General features: G+C 50.7%; 1 protein-coding gene across 1 annotated transcript; it reads left to right on the top strand.

Annotated features, from left to right (window-relative positions):
- Positions 1-420: 420 nt before the first annotated feature.
- On the top strand, positions 421-5,740 carry AVPR1B (arginine vasopressin receptor 1B). Its single transcript, XM_039227445.1, has 2 exons — positions 421-1,366; positions 5,418-5,740. The coding sequence occupies exons 1-2, from the start codon at positions 421-423 to the stop codon at positions 5,738-5,740; spliced, it is 1,269 nt and encodes a 422-aa protein (XP_039083376.1).
- The last annotated feature ends 5,529 nt before the right edge of the window (positions 5,741-11,269 follow it).

Below are 11,269 nucleotides of genomic sequence, written 5' to 3'. Positions count from 1 at the left end.
ATCCGCTTTCCACTTCCAGAAGTTAGGGGAAAGTGAATTTGGGGTGGATCGGGAATGGTAGCAGCTCCCCAGGCTTCCTTCCCTTCCAGAACCCCGCACAGCCTCATCCATTCTTCTTTCCTGACACCCTGTCTCCCTGAGCTCTTCTTTCTCTTCTCCTAGGTCTCCCCTCTGCATTGTGCGATCAGCCTCTTCTTTTTTAACTGTGTCTCTCTCTCCTCCTCCTCTCTATCCGGATCCTCTCAACTATTTGTATTTTCGCCGTCTTCTAGCCAGCCTCTTCTCCTTTCTCCCCGTCTGAAACCTTTCCCTCCTCACTCCATTTCAGCCATCAAGTCTCTCCACTAGCCTCCACACTGTCCCTCTGTCCGCCCCTCTCCCTCCACCCTTCCCCTCCCTCCACTCCTGGCACACTCAGCCATGGATTCTGGGCCCCCCTGGGCTGCTAACCCCACTCCCACCCCCGGGGGCACCTTCTCCGCCCCCAATGCCACCACACCCTGGATGGGCCGGGATGAGGAGCTGGCCAAGGTGGAGATCGGCGTCCTGGCTGCCGTCCTGGCGCTGGCGACAGGCGGCAATCTGACTGTGCTGCTGACCCTGGGGCAGCCAGGCCGCAAGCGCACCCGCGTGCACCTGTTTGTTCTGCACCTCGCCCTGACCGACCTGGGGGTGGCGCTGTTTCAGGTGCTGCCCCAGCTGCTGTGGGACATCACCTACCGCTTCCAGGGCCCTGACCTCCTCTGCCGGGCCGTCAAGTATCTGCAGGTGCTCAGCATGTTCGCCTCCACCTACATGCTGCTGGCCATGACGCTGGACCGCTACCTGGCTGTCTGTCACCCCCTGCGCAGCCTCCAGCAGCCCGGCCAGTCCACGTACCCTCTCATCGCTGCTCCCTGGCTGCTGGCTGCCATCCTCAGCCTGCCTCAAGTCTTCATCTTTTCTTTGCGGGAGGTGATCCAGGGCACGGGGGTGCTGGACTGCTGGGCAGACTTCCGCTTCCCTTGGGGGCCTCGGGTTTATATCACCTGGACCACCCTGGCCATCTTTGTCCTGCCTGTGGCCGTGCTCACAGCCTGCTACAGCCTCATCTACCACGAGATCTGTAAGAACCTAAAAGTCAAGACGCAGGCCCGCAAGGTGGAAGGAAGGGGCTGGAGGACTTGGGACGGGACGTCGCCTTCTGTCCCCGCTGCAGCCACACGGGGCCTGCCATCCCGGGTCAGCAGCACCAGTACCATCTCGAGGGCTAAGATCCGAACCGTGAAGATGACTTTCGTCATCGTGCTGGCCTACATCGCCTGCTGGGCACCCTTCTTCAGCGTCCAGATGTGGTCTGTGTGGGACAAAGATGCCCCCGACGAAGGCAAGTGTGTGTCTGTGCGGGAGGGGTGAGTGGAAAGGAGCAGGGAAGGGAGAAAGCGGGGCCAGGACAGGGTTATAAGGCCTTCTGGGCCAGGGAGGTAACAGATGAGTGAAGCAATAATGAAGGGGGGGGGGCGGGGAGAGGGCTGTCCCATGTGAGAAGCTACAACTCCCGACCAGCCTACTGATGCCATGTGAGTACCTTTTATGTAAAATTTCCATATTTTAAAATTTGGGCACCTAATTTAAACATTTAAAAATATCACGTGGCCTTAATGAAACGTGACGGTTGGCAGTTTTGGCCAGTTTCATACATAAGCATAAGAATCCTAGAACGACTGAGTTGAAAAGAATTTTCACATTGTCCAGGATGACAGTCTGTGACCCGTCAGCTGGGTCTCTCAGTGCTCTTCCCTTCTGAGCCTGGACAAGACTTTAAACTCCTTCCCAACAATCACTTCCAATTAATTAGCACGTTGGCACATGACAGCCCTGAAATGTCAAGTTTAACTCCTTCATTCTGCTAATGAGGAAGAGAGGCTCAGGGAGGAAATGTGACTTCCCCAAGGCCACCCAGCTAGGGAGTGGCAAAGTGAAGGGTAGAGCCCAGCGCTGCTGTCCTTTACCCCATGCCCTGTTCATAATCCTGACTCTGGAAGTGGTGAGGAGAGGGGACTTCCTCCTACAGGTTAAAATCAAAATGGGACCTTCCACGAGGGCCATGTTCCAGTGGACACCTGGGAGGTCCGGCTATTGTCAGTTTTCTGGGGGGAGGTAGATGGCAGGCTCCTGAGATTTAGACACAGCCAGATGGTCCAGCTCGTGGGGGAGGAGTGTGTTCTCAGGAAAGCAGGGCTGTGTCCGGGCCGCCTAGTTGTCGAACAGCAGGGGTCCCCCTCTCCTAAGAAGAGTGGGGCATGGGGACAAGTGCAAGTCACCCCATCTGGGTGTTTGTGAATGGGGTGACTGTGTTCTCCAGTGCATGTCATGTAGCCTGGGATGTATACTGCGTGCAGCATGTAACTGCCCTAGGGAGGCCTCGTGCACAGGTTCTTCTGGAAGCTTCCTAAGAGTTTGATGACGAGTGGATCCAGGCTACCAACCCCTACCAGCTCGTAGAGCGTGGTTCCCCCTTCCCTTGTGCTTTTGTTTTCTAACCTCACTTTGCTCATCCCAGGACACACTCAAGCCAAATATACTTTGCTTTTCTGGAGAGATTAAATAAGGACCAGGCTGTTCATGAATTTAACACAACCCTGCAAGAGAATTGTGAAACTATTCTATTAAGTTAATTCTATTAATTGTGAAACCAAACTATTAAGGTCCCATTTTATTCCTTCGTTTGGACATCCATTTGTTGTCCTATTTGCAAATAGGCTATTTGAGGCTATTTGCAAATTACCCTGTAAGCAATGAATGTATTGGCTCTAAGCAACTGTAGGGACCTCCCTGCTCTACTTAAGCACAGAATACAAGGAAAGAGGGCTTCAGTCCTTGGTACTTAGTGGTGGCCTCTTTATGTCTGAGTAATCTGAGACTCAGAGAGGTGGAAACACTGGTCCAAAGTGCCACTGCTAGTAAGAGATGGAGCCAGGGCTTAAATCAAGGTCTTTATAGGTCTAGCATTATCCGTGACACAGCTTTACTCTCAACCATCCAGCGTAGCCAATGACAGAGGGTGTGGGGTGGGGCATAGTCATTTGCCCCTTTACCAAGGAACCTACAAGAAGATGTGGACCCTGCCACCCAGCCAGTGCAGGCCCCCCTGCTTGCCTGCTGTGTCACTATGACCATGAGCCTGTCCGTCCGTACACATCGCTCACCTGTGTAGAGTGAGTTACCACTTACCAAGGGCCTCTCTGAGCAAAGAGAGTGGAGACAAAATGTCACCTTACAGAGACAGTATGCTCTCTCAGAAAAGTGGAAGTGCTTTGGGGCCCTTCTAGTTGTGCTGAGATCCATTACTTTAAACTTACTTTCCAGTACACCCAGTTCCTTTCCACAGCATGCCAGCCTCTTGACCTTCTGTCCCCAAGTGTCTGGTTAGAGCCTACCTGTCTCCGTGGCCTTGCTGCTGCCCCCAGCTATCAGCTGAGTTTCCGCCAGGACGCAACAGCAGCCTAGCACTGAGCATGATGGGTCTGCCCTCCAGGGCTGAGAGGTGGGGCCTCTGTAGACTCTGGTGTTCATGGTGCATCTCCAGCCGCTGCACTGGGCCAGGCTTAGATGGGGCCAAATCAAACAGATGTTTCCCAAGCAAAGACACTTGTGGACCCCTTCCCCCATCCGCGGCCTAATCTAGGCACTAAATATATTATCAATGGAATGGATAGGATGAACACCACCCCCTTATCCAAAGCAACCTCCCACATCTTCCACAGCATCCAGGTTTTATGTTAGCTGGGGAGCAGGCCAGGATGTAAGAAAAATGAAGGAGAATCTATTTTTGTTGAGGCTGGTCCCTCCTCTACTTACAGGTACCCTCCCCTTGCCCTCATGGGTCAATCCAGATACCTTCAGCTTCTCACGCCTGTGATCTGTGTCTTCTCTCAAATGTTCTGACCCTGTGTCTTCCCTTTGCTTGGGCTGTGAGTAGCCACACCTACGAGCACACCTACAGGAGATGTACACATGAACCAGAGTATCTGCAGACTTGATAGTGTTTACAGAGTAGGCAAAGGGCTTTGCCTTTGAGTTTGTTGGGTGAAACTTCACCAGGGTACAGGATTGTTGTCTTAGAGTCAGTAGACCTGGCTTCCAGTCTGTACCAGAGCCCCTAAGATTCCTTAAAGCTCTGACATTGCTTTTAATGATGCTATAGACTCTGCCATATGCCTCACATGGTGCATCCAGCAGAAGGTCAAGGCCTATCCCGGAACTTTCCTCTTGGCATGTGGAACTTCATGTAGTCTTCAGAAAGACTATTATGTCTGGGAGAAATCTTGCCAGTTTGCATTCTCACATTTTGACCGTCCAAGAGAGAAATTAGTTTTTTCCCAGCACGATGGCATATTCCCTGGGTATACTCTCTGAGGACACAGAACAAGTATTCATCCAGAAAGGGATGCTTGGGTACCCTGTACCTAGAAGCTGACCCTCCACTGCAGTTGGAGATGATGTCATCGTGCCTGCAGGGCAGTCAGCTTCTACTGATGGCCCACCCAGGTCCCCGGCAATGGCCTGGCACTGTCAGTGCTCATGTGCTCAATGACTGAGTGACAGAATGAGTGGAACTGTCCTTGAGGGGTCAAGGAAGACAGAATCCAGAAAACAGTGTGCACCCATATCTACAACATGAATGAGATTGGGGTCAAAGGGGCCTGAACTTGGCTTAGAATCGTAGGTATTTTCCCTGCGTGTCTTACAGAGGTTGCCTCATTCTAGATCTCCATCCATTAGGGGATTCAAGGTCTAGGTTTTGGAACAAAGACACTGTTTCCTACTTAGGTGGTCCTGTCCCTGGCTATGTTTACACCTTGAAAGTCAATTTGGAGCAAACCTTAGCTCCTACCCATACCTTGTGCTTGCAAACAAAATGCAGTAAGGTAAGACTCTGGAGCCTGAGTCCCAGCTTCAAGTCCCAGTTGTCTGTCTTTCTTTCTTTCTTTCTTTCTTTCCTTTCTTTCTTTTTAACTTTTAATATTTATTTTTGAGTCCCAGCTTCAAGTCTCAGCTGCACTCCTTTCTTTCTTTCTTTTTCTAAAATTTTAATGTTTATTTTTGAGAAAGAGATAAAGAGGGCATGAGTGAGGGAGGGGCAGAGGGAGAGGGAGACACAGAACCTGAAGCAGGCTCCAGGCTCTGAGCTGTCAGCACAGAGCCCAAAGCAGGGCTTGACCCACGAACTGTGAGATCATGACCTGAGCTGAAGTCCAGTGCTTAACTGACTGAGACACCCAGGCGCCCCTGCTCCTTTCTAATTATAGAACTCAAGTGAGTCCTTTCTCTCCTCTAGGAACTCCATTTCGTCCTCTGCTCAGTGGGGGCCTGGACTCTCTCGGGTCCCATCTAGCCCTGTGATTCTAAGGCTTCTTGTGCTTCTCCTTCTGCAGATTCAACCAACGTGGCTTTCACCATCTCCATGCTTTTGGGCAACCTCAGCAGCTGCTGCAACCCCTGGGTCTCCATGGGTTTCAACAGCCACCTGCGGCCACAGCTGCTGCGCCGCCTGGGCTGCTGCGGGGGTCCCCAGCCACGCCGGCAGCTGTCCAGCCTCAGTCTCCCCAGCCGCCACACCACGCTGCTGACCTGCTCCAGCGGCCTGCCCACCCTCCCCCTCAGCCCCAGGCTCAGCGGGGGCCCTGAGACTGAAGGCTCACTGAAGGACTCCGAACAGGTGGACAGGGAAGCCCACACAGAGACTGGTGTCTTTTAGGGAACACAGTCCCTGGGGTCTGGCACACCCGCGAGGCTGGTGGAGGATCTCTGCTCGTCTCAACGTTGGGTGTAAAAGCCAGGAGGGCCAGGGCGGGAGTTGGGGGAGCCCAGTTTGAGGCAGGGTGAGGGGGCCAGAGTGGCTGCCCTACCCCTGGTGTTGGAGTTGCCTCTGGTGTGTGGGCTGCCCGCATTTGCTCCCAATCTCACAGGCTGGGAGTCAGCAAGAGTGAAAGCGCCTGCTTCCCTACTCCTGTGCAGAGTGTCTGGGTACGCACCCATGTGGTGGATGTGGTGCCCCAGGTCTCAGGCAGGCCGACGATGGCCCTGTCTGGGGGTCCACAGGGAGCAGGGACTCAAGCTGGTCTCCCACCTTGACTATTTGTCCCCCTCCTAACCTGACTAGCACACCCAGCCCAACCAGGAGAGGGGAGAAGTGAAAAACTGTGAGAAGTATCCTATTTCTCTATCTGGGTCCTGTATTTGTTTGTTTGTTTGTATAAGGAGGCTTCTTCCATGAAGGAAAGTGAATGGAGATGGGTAGAGCAGGTAGATCAGCCTTACCTGCTATGCCCACCTGACTACTGAAGGGAGATGCAGGATTAAGTACAGCACCTGTAACTAGTAAAAATTCTGCAAATGCTAGTTTTTCTTCTCCCCATACCATCCACCCCTATAGGATGGGTGACAAGACAAAGTAGATCCTCAGTGGTATGACCCACTGGGAGGGAGTATGAGAAGGAGAGGAAAGGAGCAGATGCAAATGGTCACAATAAAATTAAGAGTGGATGAAGCCTCCAAAGCAGCAGGGATTGATTGCTTTCCCTATTCCCCCAAGGGATCTGCACTGCACCTTCCTCTGGGACTGCCCAGAGGGGGGACATCTGTACAGAAAGTGGGGCCGGGTCATGGCTCTGGACTTCCTCAAGGCTTTTCAGAGCTTCCCTAAAAGCCATCCATGCTGTGATGAAGTCAGCATCCTAGGATTTGAGACTCAGCTCTGCCTTCAGGTACCTGTATGCCCTTGGACAAGTCCTCTCCCTTCTTGGGGCCTCCATCTTCTGACTTGTTTGGACAGAGATGATCTATAAGGTCTTTTCCAGCTCTAAGGTGTCATGACTTTGCAAGACTACACTCTATAGTGTTACAGTGGAGCCTTTCTAACCAACAGGCTCCAGAAGAATTCTTGGATTTTCATGACAATGATATTGACACCCTTTGACTCAATTCTGGTGAAGATGGATCCCTTGATGGCCACACTGTATACTTTTGACTTCAATTCTGTGGTGCTGAAGCTGGGAGAGGCAGTGGTATGGGGAGACTCTGAGGCTTTGCCGTGCTCCTCCTCATTACCTCCAGTGGGATTTAGATCACGACGTGGCTTCCGTACCCTAATTCTGGTTCTAATCTAAGAGATGGCTTTGATAGTGGAAAGAGCATCAGCTGAAAAGTCAGAAGAACGGGATCCTGATTCTACCACCACTGGTGACCAACATGGGGAGAATTCTGGCTTATCCTGCATCTCTGTTGTGAAGGTCACATAGGACTGTGGATGTAAAAGTGGTTGGTAGACCTATGAGCTCTCCACTAATGCAAGGGGCTGCTAATCTAATTAAGAGCTCCTGAGAGCGGCTCTAGGGAACAGATTCTCTGCCTCTACTCCTAGGGAAGCTGTAAGGAATGAGTGTCACTTTGAGCTTTAAGAAGTCACTCAACTCTGAGAAGCCTCCTTAGGCTTGCTTAAATGACAAGAACTCTGGCTGAGTGTTGTGAGTGAGCAAAGCCATCCCAAGCCTTCAATGCTAAAGAAGAGTGGGACATGGACCCGGATGGGCCAAGGCTTAAGGCAGACGTGAGCGCCCATGGTCTCTCCTCGTGACACTTTGTTACCTCTGTCAGTTCCTGACATCCAGCCACTTCTTCTTTGTCCATCTGTCCTGGCAGAGCTGGGTTTAGGGGCCTCATGGCAGCCTGAGGTGCCGAAGTTGCTCCTGGGCTGTGTGTGTAAGCCAGAGCCCCTGCCCCTCACCCATAGTCCCTGTCCCTGGTGCCCAAGTAAGTACTGAGTAAATCGTTGCTCATCATGGTGACTGGGACACCAGCTTTGTACTCCAAACACCTGGGTTTGAGTTCTGCTCTCACTCCTTTTCTAGATGTATGAATTGGGGCAAGTCCTCTAATCTCTCTGAGCAATGGTTTCCCCATTTGTTAAACAGGAACAACTAACCTTGTTGGGGACAGGAGGGTTGACCATAAACTATACAACACTCCACTGGTGTTAGAGAAGATAAAGATGCCCCTGGGGAGTGACCTCCAGGGTCCCTGTGGGAAGCAAGAAAGATGGTCTCTCCCTGGGGTCAATCTCACTTCTGACAGCTAATTCCAGGGGAAATGGAGCCATGCTGTCTCGGGGCTGGGCACTTTTGTAAACTGTATGTCCTGTGGACTCTGTGAAATACAGCACTTCAGCCCCTTAGAACCATGTGGGAGCAAGGGGTAGGGGTGGGCAGGGCAGGAGATCGCAGGAGGAGGTGAATTGGTGGACTGTGGCGATTTCTCAGAATGGTTTTTTTATGCTGTTTGGTATAAACCAGCAGTTTTCCAGAAGTCTATGTCTGCGTTTTATATGTAAATATGTCTTTTATTTATCAAGAAGCTCTAAACTCAGCCCAGGCTGCAGTGGTTCACTCCTGGGTCAGGAACCCAGAGATGCGGTTTAAATTGACCAATAAAACTCCTTAATAGATTACCAGGAAATTTCTGGGCATCTTTGTTTCCTAGGGGCAGTGACAACGAGATATGCAAGCTGAAATATTTGAAATTTGCTCTTCTTTTTCCTTTTTTTTTTTTTTTAACGTTTATTTATTTCTTGGGGGGAGAGGCAGAGAGAGAGGGAGAGAATCCCAAGCAGGCTCTGTACTGTAAGTGCAAACCCGTGAACCACGAGGCCATGACCTGAGCCAAAACCAAGAATCAGATGCTTAACCTACTCAGCCACCCAGATGCCCCGGGTTCACTCTTCTTGAATGGGGTGGTGATGGGGAAGAGAGTTTGAGGGTGGGGAGCCACCCTCACCCATGTAAGAGGGAAACAGGAGCACCCTGTAGCCACAAGGTGGCACTGTGGAGCTGACAGTGAGTCTGATGTTGTGCTGCCCCACAGGGCAGGCTGGGAAAATCACCCAGCCTCTCAGCTCTAATACCTACTACCTTTCCTTACAGATCTGGAGTCGTGGCTCTACATTCGATCCAATTCTGCAGAGATACCTGGACGCATGCTTCTCTGTCTCTAAACTCATGGAAGATGTATTTGGCAAAAAAGGGCAGAGAACAAAGGCAGGGTGAGGGACTGAGTGCAGAAATTCCTGCCTGGAAATATGGTTATTTGAGAAAGCTAGTGGGACCTCAGAAACACTGATGAGCTGTAGGTGTTCAGTTTAGAGGCTGGGGCTTGGAGTAGAAGGGCTTTTGAGAGGCCCTCTGTGCCCAGAAATGTGTTTGGATCCCGGAAGCAAAAACCACACTGATGGTGGGCATAGAATACCTCTTCACCCTAGTGGGTCTCACTGGCCAGTGATATAGCACGGCTTAGGGAGTTCTGCTAGAGTCATGGTAGACATTGGAGGCTTGCTCCTTGACACCGAGAATCCGTTGAAGACAGGTCACATTTACTGTGGCCCACTGTATAGTCCCAGTTCATTATGGAAGTATAATCAACTATGTGCTCGTTGCCAGCAGCAAATCAATTTCTCTGTATCTTGTAAGATAAATTTGGAGAGATTTTTATCCAGTCCACACTCATGGAGGAACCCAGAGTGGGACAGCATGGTCCTTCCCAGGATGTTCCGATGACATACAACATGGGAGAAAGTGACTTCGTTCTGCCGGACACTGAGCTCCTCAAAGTGGTGATTACTCAGAAAGGCGGCCACTCATACAGATTTACACAGCTGACCTTCTAAGATCCTGGAGGTGTTACATACAATAGGGACAATTTATTTCTAGCAACATGGTTAGCATTGCATTTGAGGATCACTCCAAATTAGTAGCTGGCCTCAGTCATCAGCTTCTTGCTCAAACTCCTTAGGACATGAAATCATCCCTCTTCTTTCCTTATCAGGGCATCTGAAAGCCATCGCACCATCGAAGTTCATTCTTGGTTAGTCACTCAGTGGAGTCACATGTCCAGCTCTATTTGAAAACAGCACTCTCCAAGAACACCTTTCCAGGGTGAGCATTTGGGGCAGGTGCTAATGTTAATCTCCACAGTATATTCATCTGCTAAAAATGTCATACATTTGAAGCCAATCATAGAGAGCAGAGTTCATTACAGACCTTAATCAGATGGTCAGTGGCATTCAGACCTCTGTACCACCCCCTCCCCGCCATCAACTCCCTGCTCCAAGGGGCCTGGCATAAACACTTCTCCGTGCAGTTCAGCTGGGTCAGTCCCTGGAGCATTTCTGGGAGCATTTCCCATCAATTGATTTTTTACCTTCCTTTCTAAACTGAAGTCAGAAATCACCATCTCTGGGACATTACCTCAGATGATGTCTGATCTTAACCTTTCCTCCCCAATCTGCCCAAGCAGTTACAGGCTCTGCTCTCACCGCTCTACGTTAATTCTCTTTTGTCACATGTTTGGTACCTGCTCTTGCCTGTCCCCACGACTAGGTCCTAAGTGCCCTGACCTCACCCACCCAATGTTCAAATCTTCTTTTAATGTATGCCTCTCCCAATCCTAGGGTTTTTCCAGAATCCTGCAGAAAGCAGGCACTCTGCCTGTACTACTTCCCTTATCCACCCCCCTGGTGTGGGGGCCGTCTCAGCCTCGTCCCTGCCCAGCCTCTCTCCAGGGCACGGTAACTCATCTGAACCTCTTCAACACACCCTTGACTTCTTTTTTCTTCTTGTTAAAAGAGATCAATAAGAAATAGAATTTCATTTCTAGATACAGAGACAGTGTAACTGGTGTTTATTCTTCATCCTGCCTCTCTAAATCAATAACATCTTTTTTTCCTTATTAAGAAAAGTTTCCTAAGATGTCTTAGTCCATTCCAGCTGCCATAACAAAATGCCACAAACTGGGTGGCCTCTAAACAACAGAATTTATTTCTCGCAGCTTTGGAGGCCAGAAGTCCAAAATCAGGGTCCCGGCAGGATAGGTGAGGGCCCGCGTCTGGGTTGAAGACTTCACATGGGTTGTATTCTCACAAAACAAAAGAGCTAAGGAGCTTTGCAGGGTCTTTTTTCACAAAAGCACTAATCCCACCCCCTCCATCTAATCCCACACCCTCCATCTAATCCCACACCCTCCATCTAATCCCACACCCTCCATCTAATCCCACACCCTCCATCTAATCCCACACCCTCCATCTAATCCCACCCAGAGGCCCCACACTTGATACCATCACCTTGGGGGTTTAGGATTTCAACAGACGAATTTAAGGGGCTACAAACATTCAAATCATAGCCGGAGAGGAACAACAATGATACCCAAAAGTTGGAGGGGCACGTAGGCCAGCAAAATA

This window comes from Hyaena hyaena, unplaced genomic scaffold, assembly GCF_003009895.1.
Source record: "Hyaena hyaena isolate Hyena2069 unplaced genomic scaffold, ASM300989v1 scaffold_28, whole genome shotgun sequence".
Taxonomy (NCBI): domain Eukaryota; kingdom Metazoa; phylum Chordata; class Mammalia; order Carnivora; family Hyaenidae; genus Hyaena; species Hyaena hyaena.
Note: the sequence above shows the minus strand (reverse complement) of the source record. Positions and strands in the feature narration are given on the sequence as shown.